This window comes from Macaca mulatta, chromosome 9, assembly GCF_049350105.2.
Source record: "Macaca mulatta isolate MMU2019108-1 chromosome 9, T2T-MMU8v2.0, whole genome shotgun sequence".
NCBI classification, from domain to species: domain Eukaryota; kingdom Metazoa; phylum Chordata; class Mammalia; order Primates; family Cercopithecidae; genus Macaca; species Macaca mulatta.
The window spans coordinates 22441113-22461151 of record NC_133414.1 but is presented as its reverse complement, the minus strand read 5'-3'; the positions used below and the strand labels follow the sequence as shown (position 1 = coordinate 22461151).

At 38.5% G+C, this 20039-nt stretch overlaps 1 protein-coding gene across 3 annotated transcripts in view; it reads left to right on the top strand.

The window, feature by feature from the left end:
• NEBL (nebulette) overlaps positions 1-20039 on the top strand; it is a 377968-nt gene that overhangs the window by 192988 nt on the left and 164941 nt on the right. For 2 of the 3 annotated variants that reach the window (XM_015146582.3, XM_077945918.1), the window contains exon 4: positions 14332-14439. In XM_015146582.3, the coding sequence (XP_015002068.1) occupies positions 14332-14439 (108 nt within the window). Of the gene's footprint in view, positions 1-14331; positions 16195-17154; positions 17278-18307; positions 18394-20039 lie in introns of all 3 variants that reach the window. The other variant, XM_077945916.1, reaches the window with a different exon arrangement.

Below are 20039 nucleotides of genomic sequence, written 5' to 3'. Positions count from 1 at the left end.
TAGATTTCCTTTGGCCGCTACCTCAGCAGAAAATTCCTCATTTTGCTAGTGCTAGGCTGGGCAGTAGTTACCTCATGAATGGTTAATGTGACCAAGAGACGCTGGAGTTGGAGGCAGGCTTCCAGTCTTTTGCCACCTTGTTTTGTAAAGTTATGTAATGACTGTAGGTATTCAGGCGTAACTCATCTTGACATGGGTTTCATTATACTCTGAAAGAACAATTCAAAGAAATAACAAATTTATATTCAGGGTAGTTTTGTTTGAGTTTATTTAAAGAAACGAAACATACACAACCCCTGTAATAGCTCTTGCTACTGATGTATTGATGGTGCTGACAAAGAGAAAACTCGGACCAGATGGTTTCCAAACAGTGGAACCACCTGGCTCATTGGCAATGCCAACTTATTGCTATTTCTCAAATAGCTGTACTCTCATGAACTATGAAATGTAGGAGTGAGCCATTCATGGGCCCAGGCAGAATGACGTTCCAAAATTAGGATTCTTAAGAGAAGTAGAAACACCTCTCCATGTCATCCTCAAACTGGCCCCCCTTTCCCACTTCTAGTACTTTTAAGATCTTATTTTTAATTCTTTCTCTTTTTTATTATAAATTATAAAATTATATTATATATATTATATAATTATATATTATAAAATCCAGTTCTTTATTTCTACATTACAAAGAAAACAATATGATGGGCTCTTGAGGTATTTATTGCAGAGGAAAAAGAAAGGTCCTATGTCATTTTGGGAAACGGACCCAGAAATGAACTTGCTTGGAGCCCGTTAGTGTCTTCAGGCCGAGTGGACCATTTGGAGTCAGCAAGGGACAAATATAATTGTACCTGTGACACCACGAAATTTTATTGAATCATGAAACTTGAAACTTCATAGAAATACAATCAAGATAATAGATTAACCAAAGCACAAACTGATGCAATCGTTTTTCTAATGATAATGTTAACAAAGTTTGGAGTTTTCTTGAATTATTTAGTATCCATTTTTTCCTGTTGAAAATTCACGTTAATTTTTAAAAGTCAAACTATCAAATTAACCCACACACTTTTCTAAGTTGGTGCTTTAAGACTGCAATTATTTTACAGGTCATTTTAAGTAGTTATCTTAGTTATTTACTCATTTGATGGACACCTGCTGAGCATCTAATTGGTAGTGTGTGTAACCATTAAAGATCTGATATTGGCTAATTTATGTAACATGTAAAAACAATTTAAAAATTATTTAAGATCTTGCTTACATTGTTGTTTAGAATCTAGTCTTTTAAAAATAATGATATATTTTTATTTAAATTACATTTCAAGGCTGGGCACAGTGGCTCATGCTTGTAGTTCCAGCACTTTGTGAGGTTGAGGTGGACGGATTCCTTGCCCACCTCAGGAGTTCAAGAAGCAACATGGTAAAACCCCATCTTTACACAAAATACAAAAATTAGCAGGGTGTGGTGGTGCGTGCCTGTGGTCCCAGCTACTCGAAAGGCTGAGATGGGAGGATTGCTTGAGCCCAAGAGGTGGAGGCTACAGTGAGCCAAGACTGCACCACTGTATTCCAGCCTGGGCAACAGAGTGAGACCTTGTCTAAAAGAAAAGAAAAAAAAGGAAAAAATCTAAGCGATGGTCTTTGAAGTTTATGAAATATTTGAATTTCCATTTTGTAGCATGATAGGGTGGAAAGAGCAAAGACTTTGGGGACAGCAGATCTGGGTTTGAATCCTGACTCTACTATTCACAGATGGCAATGCTAGTCCTGGGTTGTAACCACTAAACCACTAAGCCTCAGTTTCTCGTATTAGTTAGAATGCTTGGTCACAAGTGATAAAAGTACCCAATGCTCATTAACTCAAACAAAATGAGAGTTTTGAGGATATTGGGGTACAAAATCCAAGGGCAGAAGTGTGCCTGCTTGGGCTTCACGAACAGTGGGAGGTCAGGAGTCAAATGCCATCAGACCAGTACTCTTTTTGGCAGATGAACTGCATCTGTTCCTCCACATCTGTGATGGCAAACATGACTGTTCATAGTTCTAAAGTTTGATGTCTTAGAGTTTTAGTCACCAGAGAGAAAGATTCACTCTAGGCTTTGGGTTCTAGTTCCTAAATCAAACATCTTGACTTGAACTGGCTTAGGCCAAATGAGGCCAATCCACGGTGGTTAAAGAAGGAGGCTAAATTAAAAAATCACACCTCTTGAGAAAGTCTACATGAAGAGAAAGAGGCTCAGGACAGTTACTAGGAGGGAGGATTTGGGTAGATCAAATGATAGGTTTCCTATACATTTCTCATATGTAAAAAAATGGTAGACTGAGAGCGATGGCTTATGCCTGTGATCCCAGCACATTGGGAAGCAGATGCAGGAGGACAACTTGAAGCCTGGAATTTGAGACCAGCCTAGGAAATATAGTGCGACCTTGTCTCTACAACATTGAAAGAAAAAATTAGCTGGACATGGTTGCTCATGCCCAAAGTCCTAGCCCTACTCTGGGGACTGAGGTGGGAGGATTGCTTGAGCTTAGGAGATGGAGGCTGCAGTGAGCCACGATCATGCCACTGCACTCCATCCTGGGTGACAGAGCAAAACTCTGTCTCTCTCTCTCTTTAAAAAAAAAAAAAAAGTAAAATATCTTTTTTACAGAGTGATTTTGAAGATTAATCAGGATAGTCTGTTAAGTGCCTAGAACAATGTCTGATACCTTGTAGGTCTTCAATAAATCATAGCTGCTATTACATAGCAGGGAGGCAACATTCCAGCATTTCTTACAACTGACACTGTAATTAATGTGGAGCTCTTACTGTTAGCTAAGAAGCCATAATTCTTCACGTAACTCTTCAACACTTCTAATATATTTATTTTTAATAGTTTCTTTCTTATGGAAGATGTGAATTAGTGCTCTATTTCTAGTTGTAACATAGATTTTTTTAATAACCTATAAAAATTTCTAGGAGATTTATATTTTAAATGAAATTCTGCATTAAGGAAATAATGTTTTACATGCTTTGATTAAAATGACTTATTGAGATCCATGCTGTCTGTCATCCCTTTGTGTCATTTGTGTACACACTAAGTATAATGCATTTACATTTATTTTTATTTTAATTTTATTTTTTGAGACGGAGTCTCACTCTGTCTCCAGGCTGGAGTGCAGGGTCATGATCGTGGCTCACTGCAGCCTCCGCCTCTTGGGTTCAAGCAATTCTCCTGCCTCAGCCTCCCAAGTAGCTGAGACTACAGGTGTGCACCGCCACGCCCAGCTAATTTTTTTTTTTTTTGTATTTTTAGTAGAGAAAGGGTTTCACCATGTTGGCCAGGATGGTCTTGATTTCCTGACTTCGTGATCTGCCCGCGTTGGCCTCCCAAAGTGCTGGGATTACAGGCATGAGCCACTGCGCCTGGCTTACATTGATTTTTAAATTTGTATTTCTTTTTCTCTTTTGCTGTTTATGGGTTTTTTTTCCTTTTTTCAGTTTTGTAGAGTGGAAGAAGTGTGTTTTGTTATAGAAAAACAGTCGGTATTTGATGAATAATGCCATTGCAGGTATGGGAAGGAGGTTAGGAACAATTTTAATGACATTATCAATCTGCATATCTAGAAACATTGAGGAATAATCTGTCACTTTTATCAGCTATGACAAGACTTTGAGATTTAGGACAGGTTATTTTCACTTTCATGACTGTTTTGTGTTAGTTCACTTTGTTTACATTTGCTTGATTCTTGGTTTATCCTGTTTCTTTTCTTCAAACTAGTTAGGATGTAGCTTTTCTTTTCTGAATGACTCATTTCTTAATTAGTTATTTTCTAACTGGAAATTACTTATTTCCTAATACTTTATAATTCAGGATATGTACACAGGACAATGCATTCCCTGTTGTGATTTCTTGTTCTCTCCTTATTTTAACCTTGTGTGATATCTTCTGGTTCAAAATAATTTCAATAATATTCTATTCTATGTGTGAATTAAGCTATTTATATTTAAAAGTTATAATCATATAAAGATGAGACTGTCTCTAAAGGATTAAGAGAACATGTGTTCAGAAGCAAAATTTATCAATTGTCCAAATTATTAAAATGCTGTTTGTGAAATTCTTAGTGAAAATATGGACTATGTGTATATATTTTAGGCTTCAATTTTCTTTATTAGTGTAGATATAATTTTTCGCCTTGAATTAGTATTTTTGCCAGTGCTACCATTTTGGCAATGGTATTTCCCTGCTAATCCGATCTTTCCTAAAAGAAAATTTAAGCAATTTTTGACTTCAACAGAAAGACCTGAAAACACTTTTATTGAAATGTAGGTTGTGTTAAACTTTACTTTGGGTGATTATTTCTGTCTCTTTTGTGGCACTATAGGATCCATTACAGATAATAAATTAATTTTAGGTTATGCAAATCTTTTGACGTCCTATACTAAGAAATATTCAGTTGGTTCCATTTTCACTTCTGCTTATTTACAAAATGTTGTTTATATCTTACTTGTGTTTGCTTTGATATTTTTCACTTTGGTATTTTTTTCATTGTCAGATGAATTTAAAGATAACATCTGGGGAGATGCTGGGTAGGTGGATGTCAGAGAGACTCCGCCTTCTATCAGCTCTGTGACTTCCACAAACTTCCTTCATCTGTAAAATGGACCTTAACATGCATGCCTGCTAAGATTTAACTGAAGAGGATATATGTACCTTGTAATTGTTGTTGCCTTTATTTATTAATATTCTATTACTTTTTTTTTTTTTTTTTTTTTTTTTTTTTTGAGACGGAGTCTTGCGCTGTGGCCCAGGCTGGAGTGCAGTGACCGGATCTCGGCTCACTGCAAGCTCCGCCTCCCGGGTTCACGCCATTCTCCTGCCTCAGCCTCCCGAGTAGCTGGGACTACAGGCGCCTGCCACCTCGCCCGGCTAGGTTTTTTTTTTTTTTTTGTATTTTTCAGTAGAGACGGGGTTTCACCGTGTTAGCCAGGATGGTCTCGATCTCCTGACCTCGTGATCCACCCGTCTCGGCCTCCCAAAGTGCTGGGATTACAGGCTTGAGCCACCGCGCCCGGCCTTACTTTTTTTTTTAAGACGAGGTCTTGCTCTGTTGCCCAGGCTAGAGTGCAGTGGCATGATCACAACTCACTGCAGCTTTCACCTCACAGGCTCAAGCAATCCTCACACCTCAGCCTCCTGAGTAGCTGGGACCACATGCATGTGCCACCATGTCCAGCTAATTTTTTTTGTGGGGGCGGGGCAGAGCCAAAGTCTCACTATGTTACTCAGGCTGGTCTTGAACTCCTGGGCTCAAGTGATCTTCTTGCCTTGGCCTCCCAAAGTGCTGGGATTACAGATGTGAGCCACTGTGCCCAGCCTATTTATATTCTTTTTTGATCCAAAAAGGAGTGAATGAGCTCCTAAATGCAGATGGCATAGTCCCTGGCCATGGGGTAGGACGTTGAGTTACGATGAGTGAGTGAGTCAACATGTGTGTACAGTAAGGAGTGCTGAGCACTTCTTACAGGTTATCCGCTGGGCTTCCCATCCTTGCTCTGCTCACATAATATATAAAGCACTCAGTAGTATGCTTGGAACACAGGAGCCACTTACTAGATGTCAGGCACTAGTATTATCTCATTTAGTTCTCACAAAAGTGCTCTCAATATTGTACTAAAATTATGCATATTTTGTATATATGAGGAAACTGAAACTCAGAGATACTAAGTAACTTGCCTAAGGTCACACAGCTAATATGGTGGAGCCAGGGCCCAAGACAAGTTTGTATAATTTCTGAGGCTATATTTTTAACCACTAAGCTACACTTGAGTGTCTCAGGAGTAATTTTGAATTATCTTAACTGGTTGAGAAATTGAAATTGCCCCAGATTGCTTTTTGGGGCCAGGCACGGTGGCTCACACCTGGAATCTCAGCACTTTGGGAAACCAAGGTGGACGGATCACTTGAAGTCAGGAGTTTGAGACCAGCCTGACAACACGGCAAAACCCTGTCCCTACTAAAATTTCAAAAATTAGCTCAGCGTGGTGGTGTACGCCTGTAATCCCAGCTACTCAGGAGGCTGAGGCACAAGAATTGCTTGAATCTGGGAGACAGAGGTTGCAGTGAATCAAGATTGCACCACTGCACTCCAACCTGGGCGACAGAGAGAGACTCTGTCTCAAAAAAAAAAAAAAGAAAAGAAAAGAAAAAAGTGCTTTTTGATGTATTTAGTGTTTTTGTTTAGAATAAAAAAATATATTTCATTGTTTTTTTTAAGTAAAAGAACTCAAAATCTGGTAAAGTTAGATTGTGAATATACATGGAAAAGTGACAAAATAGTGACTATCACTAAGAGCCTCTGGAAATGCAGTGGAAGTTTAATTGAAAGCTTAGAAATCTATGGACATGGTTTTTAATGCTTTTTAATTATGTTTAAAAAGGTAATTATAATTTTAATTTTATTTAATTAACCATAGATTTACAAATTATGAGATTAATTTATAAAAAAAACAAATTTACTTTTGAGCTCATTTCTTTGACTTAACATTGCTAAAATTAACTTCACCTTAAAAAAAAACTCTTAATCAGATTTTCCTTTGTAGTGTTTAATTCCCATCTAACATTGTGAGATTAACCAATTTTCTGCATTTTAGACCTTAAACATACAAAACTAGATAGTAATCAATCATGAAATGGTTGTTAAGCTTTTAATCTATGCTTAGCACCAAGCAAATGCAGTGAGAGAGAAAGAAACATGTGGTCTACATTTTCTAGTACCTTAAAATCTGTGGAAAGATACAAGATGATGAACTATACAAGAACTGTACATAATTGAGCACTAAATTTTGCAGATCAAATTAAGAATTTTGCATGTAGTTTTAAAATACTGCGACCCTCACCATCTCCCTTTAAAGAAATGTGGAGTATCTATCATGTCATGAAAGGTAATGAAATTGGTCATGGATTTCATTGTATCAGAAATGTATGAAATAAAGAGCAGAATAACGTGAATCAGTAATACATGTGCCTGAGATTTTAGGCTTCTGTTAAACATATTCTGACAAGCTGCATTAAAGCAAATACTGTTTTCCTTCTATATATACTTCCGTCCCTGCATAGTTCTCACTGCTCTTGTCTATTGTGGTACATGCGATGCATCCCCTTGAACTATGATTCTTCCCTCCTCCATATTTGTGTATTTATTTCATTATTTTAGAGATGGGGTCTTGCTCTGTTGCCCAGGCTTGAGTGTAGTGGTGTGAACATAGCTCACTGCAGCCTTGAACTCCTGGGCTGAGGCATTCCTCCTGTCTCAGCTTCCCCACTAGCTGGGACTACAGGTATGCACAACTATGCCTGGCTGATTTTAATTTTAATTTTTTTTTTTTTTTTTAAGAGATGGGGGCTTGCTGTGTTGCCTAGTTTGGTCTCAAACTCCATGCCTCAAGCAATCCTCCTGCCTCAGCCTCCCAAAGTCCTGCAATTGCAGGCATGAGCCACTGTGCCTGGCCCTCATCCATATTTGGAATCCCTTTAACGCCACCCTTTTACACTCTCTCAGTGCAATTTTTCCTACCTTTTTGCTTCAAGTCTGCGTTTGCTGATGTAATTAAACAGCCTCACTAAGATGAAGAAACTCAGAGTGGCTGATTTAACTTTCTGCAAATGGTAGATACCCATTGACTAGCTCACCTGCCATTTGTGAAAAACCCAAGTCTTTGGCTGACTGAAAATATCAACTGAATTCCTGGTTATAATATTCATTTTCTCTTTTCCCACTCATGTTTTTTGTTTAACCTCTGGGTTCCTCAGTTTCTGCATCAGGACTTTTAAAACTTTGTCCCTGCTTTCTTTGAAAATATTTTTGTCGTGAGATAGTTGATCAACACAAAAGATTATATATAATGTGTACATGCAGCTTTGATAGGGCGATAATAAAAAGATAACATGTGAATTCACCATCCAATGTAAGAACTAGAACATCACCAGTAACAGGGAAGCTCCCTGTACATTTTTCCACGAGCAGATCTTGTCACCACTCCCCTGAATGTCGTGTTATCAAGCCCCCTCCCACCATACTTCACCAGTATGCCTTTTTTTTTTTTTTTTTTTTTTGAGATGGAGTCTCCCTCTGTCACCCAGGCTGAAGTACAGTGGTGTGATGCTCACTGCAACCTCCACCTCCCAGGTTCAAGTGATTCTCCTGCCTCAGCCTCCTGAGTAGCTGGGATTACAGGTGCGCACCATCATACCTGCCTAATTTTTGTATTTTTAGTAGAGCTAGGGTTTGGCGGTGTTGGCCAGGCTGGTCTCAAACTCCTGACCTCAAGTGATCCACCTGCCCCAGCCTCCCAAAGTGCTGGGATTACAGGTGTGAGCCACCTTGCCTCCATTTTTTTTTTTTTTTTTTTTTTGAGACGGAGTCTCGCTCTGTCGCCCAGGCTGGAGTGCAGTGGCGCGATCTCCGCTCACTGCAAGCTCCGCCTCCCAGGTTCATGCCATTCTCCTGCCTCAGCCTCCCTAGAAGCTGGAACTACAGGTGCCCACCACCACGCCCGGCTAATTTTTTTGTATTTTTAGTAGAGACGGGATGTTCTCCAGGATGGTCTTGCTGTGTCTGCATTTCTTGCTTTTTCTTCCCCTCAACATAATGTTTCTGAGAGTCATCCACATGGATCCATGATTCATTTATTTTAACTCTTAGATAATATTACATGGGATTTTTTCATTCTCCTGTGGATGGAGAGTTAGGTTGTTTCCTTTTTTTTCTCTTTGAAAATAGAAACAATGTTATTAAGAACATGTCGGTCCAGGTCTCCAGATGCTCTCTCTTTGGCGAGAAGCATGATCTGGTGTAGAGCTGGTGAGCTCTAGGATGTGCCCATCCTTGACTTCATTGCCAAGTGTTATTTAATCTCCTTTTAGTTTGTCATTCAACAATTTAACAGTCTCTGGTCCCAGTTGGCTTCCTTCATCTGCGTGGCTTTCTGCCTAACAGTGGCCTTTCTCTTTAGTGAATTCCATTGTCTCCATTTACTGATGTTTTGTAATAGTAATAATTGCGCTGTTTGCACTTCTCAGTGTTAGTAAATAATTCCATTTGCCACTCTGCCCGTTATTTTGTTTTTTCAAAAGTATTCCTTTTTTAGTCACTGTGAGCCTTTTCCTTAAGCTGGGCCAGAACTGCTCTGGTGTCCAGGCTGTCACCCTGTATGAACTTGGGAGGGCTACTTGCTGATGACTTCAAACACAAACTATCACTAAGGGTGCACACTGTGGCAGAAATGTACATACTTCAGCATCAAAGGCCATTTTTAAAATTTAGTGAAAATAATGAAACAATATTTGCTGAAGGATCATATCCTTGCTTGGTATTTTCACATGTTATTTATTTTAACCTTGCAAACATTCATTTAATATGTAGCATATTGCATATTTTCTTGTTTTCTTTCTTTTTTTTCTTTCTTTTTTTTTTTTTGAGACAGAGTCTCACTCTGTTACCCAGACTGGAGTTCTGTGGCACAATCTCAGCTCACTGCAAGCTCCACCTCCTGGGTTCACGCCATTCTCCTTCCTCAGCCTCCTGAGTAGCTGGGACTACAGGTGCCTGTCACCATGCCCAGCTAATTTTTTGTATTTTTAGTAGAGACAGGTTTTACTGCGTTAGCCAGGATGGTCTCGATCTCCTCGTCTCGTGATCTGCCCGCCTCAGCCTCCCAAAGTGCTGGGATTACAGGCGTGAGCCCCCGCGCCCAGCCTCTTGTTTTCTTTTCTAACTGAGGATCGGGAGTGTTAGACAAATAGAGCAAATTAAGATCACAGAAAAGAATCAGGGTTTACATTCAGGTTTCTTGATTCTTGCTTTAGCGTTCTAATCTATGCTGCAGGAAGTTATATATGTACACATGCATATCATGTTTCTGAGCATATATGCAACATATACACACAGACATGTAGAATGTCAAGACATACATAGGATGTCCATGATATATAGTATTCAATATGTGAAATAAGACATTTTTAAGTTACTTCTGAAGGCAAATATGGCAAAGCAAGTTGCCTATTGAGTGAATTTCTCACATTTGACTTTGAGTGCATTTTCGAAGTGCCTTTCTTCAGTCTTGAAGGGCTAAGACTGTAGGGAGATAAGACTGTGTTACTTCCCAGTTATGGCACATTCTCTTTCTAAGCTCAGGTTGGTAACTTAATTCTGTCCTCTCTCCTCTTTGTCCTTCCTGCTCCGTTCTGACAAGAGTGTGTAGCATGCCTGGTGGGGTCTTTCAGGGACGCCAGGGCCCTGAGGCTGGGCCCAAGAACTTTTGCTTTCTTTTGTGGTCCTGGGACAGTTCTCTGACAGTGGCTGACTGGGGTAGGGGACCGACATTGCCTACCCCTACCTGGGCTTCTCGCCTCTGTCCTGCGTACTTGCAAGGAGTTTGCAGGACAGCAGCTAGAAAAAGCCTTTTAAAACGTAAGTCAGGGCATGCGCTGTCCACATACAAACCTCCACAGGCCCCATGCCTCACAGGGAAGAAAAGCCAACATCCTCAGGGCCTGCAAAGCCCCGTGTGACCACTCCCTGCGTCCTCTTCCTCTTCCCTCCCGCTAAGACACAGGCACAGTGGCCTTCCTTGACCTTTCTAAAGGGCTTTAGGACTTTGCTCCGTCTGTTCCCTCTGCCTGCATAGGTCTCCCGGAAGAAGTCTGTGTGGCTTTCTTCCTCCCGCTTTGAGGCCTTACTGAAATGCCACCTTCTTACTGAGGACTTCCCTGACCACCCTGTCTAGAAGGGCAGACTGCCTGGTACTTCACGTTCCCTTGTCTCGCTATTTTTCTCTCTTAGCACTTCCCACTAACATACCATTTATGACCTACATAGATATTGTGTCTTTTTCATTTCTTGCATTGTAATTATCATAAGCCCCACAAGGGCAGGGACCATTGACTTCTCTTTGTCACATCGTTTCTATACCTGGAACAACTCTTGGCATATAGTAGGTGCTCAGTAAAGATTTGCTGAATGAGCAAAGGATTGTCCATGAAAGCAATGCTCTTTCCTTGACAGAATCTGCTGTTTATCTAAACTATTACATCTTGTAACACTCATAAGAAAGATCAGGGCATAGAAGGCAATGAGGAGAAATTTACATATTTGTTTTACTGGGAGCCTTGTCATATGTGTATACAACACATGGACACAGGCGCTGGTTATGTTCATCAGAATTCTTTTGATTGTAAAAGTGAGAGATTGATTAGCTCACATAACTGGCAAACCTGGTGTTTCTGGCTTTTGGAAGAGTTAAATTCAGGTGCTCAAATGGTGATATCAGGACTCTATCTCAATCACTCTTTTGCTTGCCTCTGTGTTGACTTCATTATTATTGGACGGTGGCCACATGGTAGTCTGCAACTCCACTTTTACAGCCAATTAAACTAGCCAGACCATAGCAACAGAGCACCCCTGATATGGTTTGGATGTTTGTCCCCCTCAAATCTCATGTTGAAATGTGAGCCCGGGCATTGAAGGTATGGAGTAGTGGGAGGTGTTTGGGTCATGGGGTTGGATCACTCATGAATGGTTTGGTGCCCTCCCCACAACAGTGAGTTCATGTGAGAGCTGGTTGTTTAAAGAGCCTGGCACATTCCCCTGCCCTTGCTCCCTCTCTCGCCGTGTGACACACTGGCTCCCCTTCACCTTCCATCATGATAGAAGCTTCTTGAGGCTCTGATCAGAAGCAGATGCTTACACCATGCTTCCTGTACAGCCTGCAGAACCACAAGCCAAATAAACCTCTTTTCTTTGTAAATTACCCAGTCTCAGGTATTCCTTTATAGCATCACAAATAAATGACACAACCCCTTTCCCAAGAGTTCCTGCCAGAGTCCCAGAGCTGAGGCTCCTGGATGCTTGCTAGATTATGTGGCCCTCCCAAGATCAATTGCAGGGTCTGTGGATCTGGTGTCCTCTTTGGCTGGATGAGGTCACGTGAGGGCAAAGGGGCCACATGAGATTGGAGAGAGGCATCCTGCTATTTCTCTCCATCTTCTGTTCTCTTTTTATATCCACTTGCCTCCCAGAATCAGACTACACATGACTGACAAACCATCTAATACAACATTTAAAATTAGACCTAAGTAGATAGGATGAAAGTGGGTGGGAGTGTGGAAGAGAGAGCTGACGAGTGGCTTGGAGTTTCCCTATGTGTAGTAAAGAAATACTGGTGGGCTGGTGCTTGAACTGGTGCTGAGAGGGTAAGAGGCTTGGCTGGGTTTCACACCATTCAAAAGAAATAGGAATCCTGCAACAGTCTGCAGGCCTTTTATAGAGGTGATTGTATACTTCTCAAAGCTAGTCACCCAACCAGGCAAGCCAAAGTCAGATGATTCTTTTGTGTCTTGTGAATGTAGAAAGGATCGTTGAACTGTAATCGGCTCAAAACCTGTGATCCTAGGCTGGGTGTGGTAGTGGCTGATGTCTGTAATCCCAGCACTTTGGGAGGCTGAGGTAGGAGGATCACTTGAGGCCAGGAGTTCAAGACCATCCTAGTAGGCAGCATAGCGAGAATCTATCACTACCAAAACAAAAATAAAACCAAAACCAAAAATACCTATGATTCTAGAATTTATTGGTTTTTCTTTTCACCTCTGTCTTTGGAAATTGCTATTAAAAAATACAAACCAATAACAAAAATAATATGTGGTTGTGCTTTCTCTGAGACTGGTGTTAGGAACTTGTCTCACAGGCATTTCTTCCTATATCTTCATGCCTGTTGCTATTCCAACCTTGTCGTCCTTTTAACTTTTATTATTTTACTACTCTGAGCTCTGGTGCTTACTACCAGCAAAGTTAAATAGCTTGCCTGCTTAGTTAGGCATAAAACACAGAGAATGTGCCAGCATGTGGATCTTTACCCATGCTGGGAGATGGAGGGTGAGAAGGCTAATCTCTCAGCATTTTATGTGGAAGAAAAATATTGCAGTTTATTTGACCTTTTACTTATGGGAATAAAGTAAGGGGTTTAGTGCTTTTACAAATTGAAAGTACAGAGAGAAGAATTAGGTATTCTTAAGCTAAAAGTGATGAGAGTATCTAGATTTCCCTGTGTGTGTGTGTGTGTGTGTGTGTGTGTGTGTTCTTCTTTCAAGCTTGTCTGGTAAAAGAAATCTTGCAGTATCCTTGAGGATAATAATGCTTAATAGAATTGGGTATTTAAATACAGACATGACTCAACAGAAACAGACATTCCATGTTCAACGAAGTGAACTTTTCCACCTTCTGCAGAAGACTGCACTAACAGAATCATATTGAATAGGCAACCCTAAATTAACTTAATTAATTTTAATGATCAATTTAAGTGTTAATTGGAAGCTTGTAAGTTTGAATGTAAAATGGGGATTCTACGGGTTATCAAAATATGTTTCCATATTTCTTGATATTTAGGCTTAAAAAAAAGAACAGTCAAAGTGATGTAACCATCTCAGTCGTTAACAAGCCGAATCTTTAACTGGTGTGACAGTTATTGTCATTATGCTAATAACAGGAGATGGGGTTCTGTAAGATGAAGCATTAGCTGTTCCAGTCCCCCGAGGAAATAGTAAAATTCAGCTCCATTGGGTTGTAATTAGAAAAGAAATATATTTAAATACTGAAAAAAGTCTTCGCTACTTCAGCACACAGTATGCCAAGGGCATGTGTGAGCAGCTTTTTAATCTCTAGGTGTGGCCTATTTTATAAATATTTTCATAAGCATTTATATACTTGCCATTTGGCAATACAGCATTGTGTAATCGTATCCATATGTTTGCCTTCTGAAGTTGAATAAAAACTTCTTGGACAGGGCTAGCTGTCAGTTCTTCATCTTCCTCCTCCATAGGGCAGTTTAGGCTCAAAATGAGGCTTTATCACTGGCAGGCGGGCCCGGGAGGAGAAGAAGATCCAGCTTTCTTTTTCCACATTTTCTTTCCTTTCACAGTGGTGATGGTATTAATGACGATAATCATCATAGCTATTATGGAGTACTTACTTGTTTCTGTCAGCCAGATTCATGCATCAAGTAGTCCGATCCCATCCCTACCACCTGTTAAATAGCCATTGTTGTTATTGCCGCTGTACAGATGACACCACTGAGCCACAGAGTGGTTAAAGAACTTGCTTAAAGTCACACAAATAGTAAGTGGAGTTTCTGGGACACAAACCAGGTAGCCTGGCTGTTTCCTGATGGCTCTTAACTGCACCTCCGGCCGAGACCTGTGTTTTTAGCCATTGTTTCCAATTCCAGCAGCTTCGTTGGCCGGTCCTATCCTGAGTGGGATTTGTGATCCCTCTGTTCACTTTTCTTTCCCCTCTTCTTGTTAGGTCAAGTACAAAAGAGATTTTGAAGAAAGCAAAGGGAGAGGCTTCAGCATCGTCACGGACACTCCTGAGCTACAGAGACTGAAGAGGACTCAGGAACAAATCAGTAACGTAGGTGCCTGTTTATTCAATAGCATGATGGCTCTGACATGCATTTCTGGATGAGAAAGGGAGGCTGGGTGACTTGGAAGCGTTTGTGTTGCTGCGGGGTGTAAGCAGTACTCAGTGCACGCATAGACTATGCCAATTTCATCTGGTAAACCCTGCCCTCTGGTTCCATCACAGTTATCTAGGGCTCAGTGCTTAGTTACCTAATAGAAGATCTCCTTATTCCGTTTTGAATGGTTCTCAGCTTTCAAATTTTTCCAAAGTAGACCTTTTATAATTAAAATAAGAAACTTGAAAGTTAAGTTTTGACTGTGGGTAAGCATATAAAATATACACATAAGGTCAGGAGTCTTAAAAAAATCTCCTGTTTGCTGACTATGTGTCTATAAGATTTCATACTTTTGAATTAGATATTTGTTGAAATCAGGTATTACATCTTACTTTTGAAATAAACATTTATATATGTAGTTGCTTTGGACTTGAAGCTGTGCCTTGTTTATTAATATAGTTTCCTCGAAAGAGAACTGGAGACTAACAGAGTTCAAACATATTAGGGAGGTATTAATTCAGTACTTCTTAAAGGTGGACAAACAGCTCTTTTTAGTTTTTGTAATTCACACCTGTGATTATATTTCTTCCAAAATATTACATGAAGTGTGTCAGGATTTATTTTTTCACAAAAGTTAATTCAATGTTAGATATCCAAGAGGAAATATGAATGAAAATTAACAAATGTGTGGGTGACATAAAAGTATGAGCAAACAGGCAACACTCATACCATTTTTCATGAGAACTGTATTTTGTGCATCACTTATAAAGTCACTAAAATTTGTATATCTACGTGTTATAACTGATGTAGCCCTAATTTCCAGGACATGTTTAATTAGCAGATGGTTTTAAACTCACTGATATTTGGTCATCATCATAAGATGTATGTATACATGTATGTATGTGTGTGTATATGTATGTGTATATATTATATATGTGTTTGTATAAATTATATGTGTGTATATATACACACACATATAAATACACACCTACATATACAATTTGCAGATAGAATTACATATAATTTGAGAAAAAAACTTTTTATATGTCTGAAGTTCAAAAACAGAATTATTTCATGTTAAACAATTTATTAGGAAATGGGAGGGTGCAAAACACACATTGTTTTTTGCTCTTTAAATGGACATTTTATATTACTAGGGATTTCCTTTGAAGAAAAAGAGTTGAATTTTAAGACTTCATGACATTTGTCCCTTAGTTTTTCTACGCAGTCCCAGCAATCCATCAGTCATGAATACTGAAGATCACTGTCCTTGTTTTTCTTCCTCTTTATTCTTTCCTTAAATAAAAAACGTATTTTTGCTTTTAAAAATGCAAATCAATGATCTATTTCCCTGGCAGTTACATTTAACAACAGTTCTTTCTTTGGATTATTTTTGGAAAATGTTTCTTTAAAAAATAATTCTGCCAGAAACAGTTATATCATACATCTTCAACGATCACTGAATTTTATTTCAAAAAGAACTAAACATTTCTACCTAAGACATCCACATGACAGCTAACATAAGGATTGAAGCTGATCAAAGGTAAGCTTTTAAATTTTTATTCAAATTTAGTCAGTATTCATATTTAATTAAAAAAGAACTGATCATTTTACCAACCTTTATCATTAGCAGGAATATACATTTTATTCAATACCAGAGGTCGTTTGCAGATCCATTCTTAATTATGCAAAAACCCCTTATAACACAGGTATGTATTAATCTATATTTATCATATATAGTATGTTATATAGACAGCAGTATAAAAAGCGCCATTTAGATTAAGACTATTATTTTGACAATGCTGGTTTTTAAAAGCATGTGACTTAGACAACATCTTTCTATTTAAAAAGAACTGTTTGCAATGTCTTGATGTTAGCAGCCATAGCAGTCTTATAAGTAGTTCTCTTAGCCAAGATGAGGCATATTAAATGTTTGGATAGCTGTAAAAATATAGACTTCATAATATTACTGTTAGGGACCAACTCTTGAAGAAGGGAGGCTGTTAAGTGTTCTGAGGTCTGGTGAATTTATTATTCATTTATAAGACTGCAACTTCATGAACTTTTTCCCTTACCTCACTAGGTTTTCCATATTACTCAAGGATCTTTTTCTATAAGAAACTTGGGTTGATCCAAAAAGTAGTACTTTGGCAAGTCCAGTTTTCCATATTACTTTAATCTAAACCCACTGAACAATATTGGCTAAAACCCAAGCAGATATTTTTTGACATTGGCTGGATTGTGTCTGTTATGAGAGGAAACAGGTGAGAAAGTGTCTAGACTGGAAAGACCCCAGAATCTTCCAGCTAGAGATGCTGGGAAATTATAATCCTGAAAATTATAGATCCTGAAAATTATTAGGGGTATGAAATTTGTGAGTCTTGCATTTGAGCACCAAGTTTAATATCGCTTAATGTAGGTAGGTTAACTGAAATTGGCAGTCTTTGCTATGTTTATGTTTCCCTGTGTTCCATTTTCTTATTTGTTTCTAGTTTACTGTATCTCTGAATATTGTGTGGCTCTTTCTTAGCTGCCTTTAATCTCCCCTGTGTAAAGACATAAAGCAGTGAATTTAATGACAACTCCTAGGTGTTTTGGGTAATATGTTATGCATGAATGGGCGTTTTTGATTGCCTATGTCTGTTGTCAATGTTTTGAAATTTTTTCAGCTATTCTCATGTTCGTTTATTGAGGATTTGAAATCATTTGGATTTGGACCACTCAGTCTGCATATGTTACTGAGGTGTGGGATAAAATACAACCATAAATTTCAAATTGAGTGTGTGAAAGAGGTAAGAGTGGGTGAACTTGCCTTCTTTGGGTAGCTATAATGACAACATATTGAACATGGGAGATTTATTAAATACTGCGATTTAAAATTCTTCTGCTATGTTACCCACTTAGTATAGCTGCAGAACAATACAAGAAAAGAGGCAGGATTTCAGAATTGACTAAATGGCTAGGAAGGAAAAGAACTTGGCTTCTAAAATAAAGGAAAATTATTTTTTTCCCTATGAAATTCCAGAAGATGTCTTCATCTCATTGAATGTATTAATATTCAGATGGAGTTTGGTTGCTTATGAAATTGAATGTTAGGCTTGGGAACAGTTTTTATGGGAAGTCAGGAAATCCAGCCAAATCGTTTAATTGAAGATAATGTTTAGAAGTCCAGGTTTTGTTTAAACTGTATCTCTTCAGTAGAATGAAACCTGACAGCCAATGTGTTCAGCACTGACTTAGGAACTGTGGGCTAGAAAGCCCTGCCCTACAGATTTTCGCAACTGTGTCACTTAATTGCCATCCACCCTCTCCTTGCCCCCAAACTCTAGGGCATAAATTCAGAAATGGCAGAAATATCTTTATACATCACATTTTCTGTATTTACTAATATTTTAGGAAATGTGGTTCTTAAGGGACAGTATACAAATTTGAATTGAGGAATACTGTGCCCATGGGCATTAAAGAAAAAAACAACACCACCCTTTTCTACGGCTACTACAGGGCTAGCTCATGTGAATAACTGCAAAGGCTCTTTCTAATTTCAGATGGTTCCCACCTTCAAGTTTACAAGCAGTGTATTCAGGGTACCTGCAGCAGGATCTCAAAGCAGAACCATCGCCAGACATTCAAGGGACTCAGGCTAGCTTTGAGAAGATTACTGATGTTTCATTCTGGCTGTTTACCCACTAATATCAGCCGCACTTTTAATTAGCTGAGACAGTCTGGGGATAAATTGTGAAATAAAATGGTGAAGTCAAACCCCGAGAGACTTTTACAGACTTTGTGCCATAGATAAAAACTGGATGTTTATATTTATTTCAGGGGGAAGAGAAATATCAAATGAAGGGGAAAGAAAAAAAAAATCCACCAGATGACAAAATCTTGTATTTTAAAGACTGACTGAAATAGTGAGTGTACCATTATTTGATTTGTCAGGATTTCTGCGTGTTCTTGACAAATGGAGAAAATAAGTTTTGCATGTCTGTGTGTGTGTGTATCTGTGTATGTACCGCTGTGTGTTGACTTCAATGAGAGTCTCTAAAACCCCATTTTCCTGGATCACTGGTCTATAGACATTAGTGTTTTCACCTGCCCTATATTATTTCCCTTACCTTGTCAGTGTTCATAATTTTGGTTGTCTGTCTGCTTTACCAAATATCCTTTTTTGCTACCACTTTCAATTCTGCATACCCATTCATAAGAAATGCTTGCCTACTTTACAAGAGAAGCTAAGAATGACACTTTAAAAAAAAATACCAAAAAATAATCTCTCTATAATTTGATCTTGCAATATAATTATTTTTAGCTCTTTTGCTACACTACATAATTTTTTCACTGACTTCTTAGAATGTAAAATAAATTATATGCCCATTAATAAGCTCACACGGATACTGCTGATTTAGTTCCCTGAGATTTTGTGAGTTAGCTTCAACAATATTAGATTATTGGGACTAAACCTTGCCTAATAATTGAATAGTAGTGTCTATGGGCTATTAAAAGATTTGATTCAAAGTTCGGTTGAGTGCAAGGGTGAACATGAGGGTAGGGACAATTATCTAGGGATTTGGTCTCTGTTTGTAATTTAAATAAATCATTTTGACAGAGACTGACTGTAACCATGTTCAGGCTGCTGACAGTGTGAAATTGAGTTGTATGGTGGACAGAAGACAAGCAGTCAAGAGAAATCCCCAAAGGCGAAATTTGTTATGTAATTGGGTCAATTCATGCATGAGCAATGCATGCTAATTGTAAACTGGTGGCAAAATTATCGTGTATGAGGCAATTAGGTCTTGTATGAATCTAAGCAACTGACATTGAAGGAGATTTTTTTTCTTTTTATATTGAGCAACATTTTTTTTAAATATGAGAAAGGTAAAAATTATAAAGTCATTCATTAAAATACATTATTTGTTAATTTTGTTCTTTATACAAGAAGCAGAAGTTTTATAACTAATGAAACATTTATGTAAAAGCTTCTGATTTTGAGTAGTGAAATCTAGTACACTAAATAGTTTGAAAGGAGAATGAATGTTATTTTTATTGTAAGTCATAAGTGGGTTGATTAACAGAGATGATTAGTTGTGAGGTCAGTGGTTTAGATTTAAGCTCTTGTAAGGCTAGTATTTTTACAGAGTGAATCTATATGTTGCTTTAACGGACTAGACTTTATCTGTAGCTCATCTCAACCAATAACTCTGATGAATTCCCAATAAATAGTGGAGTCAGTAGCATTATCTTTAAAAGCAAAGATTAAAAAAAGAGAAAGTGATAGGGCAATAACACATATTTTCTGATAATATCTAACACATGTAGGAATACTTCATTTATTTTGAAACACTTTGACATACCCTGTTTAATTAGATCCTCTGAACAACTGCTCCTCAGGAAAAGTATTTCTATAAGGATTACTTATACTTTCATGTGAAAAATGTACGGAAAATTACCTCTTGGTCCTTTCTTGTTTCCAAATCTGTGGTTTCCCTTACACCTGGTTTTGCTTTATTTTTCCATGTAGAGCAGAACTTCAAAGGCTGATCTCTTCTTTTTAGCCTCA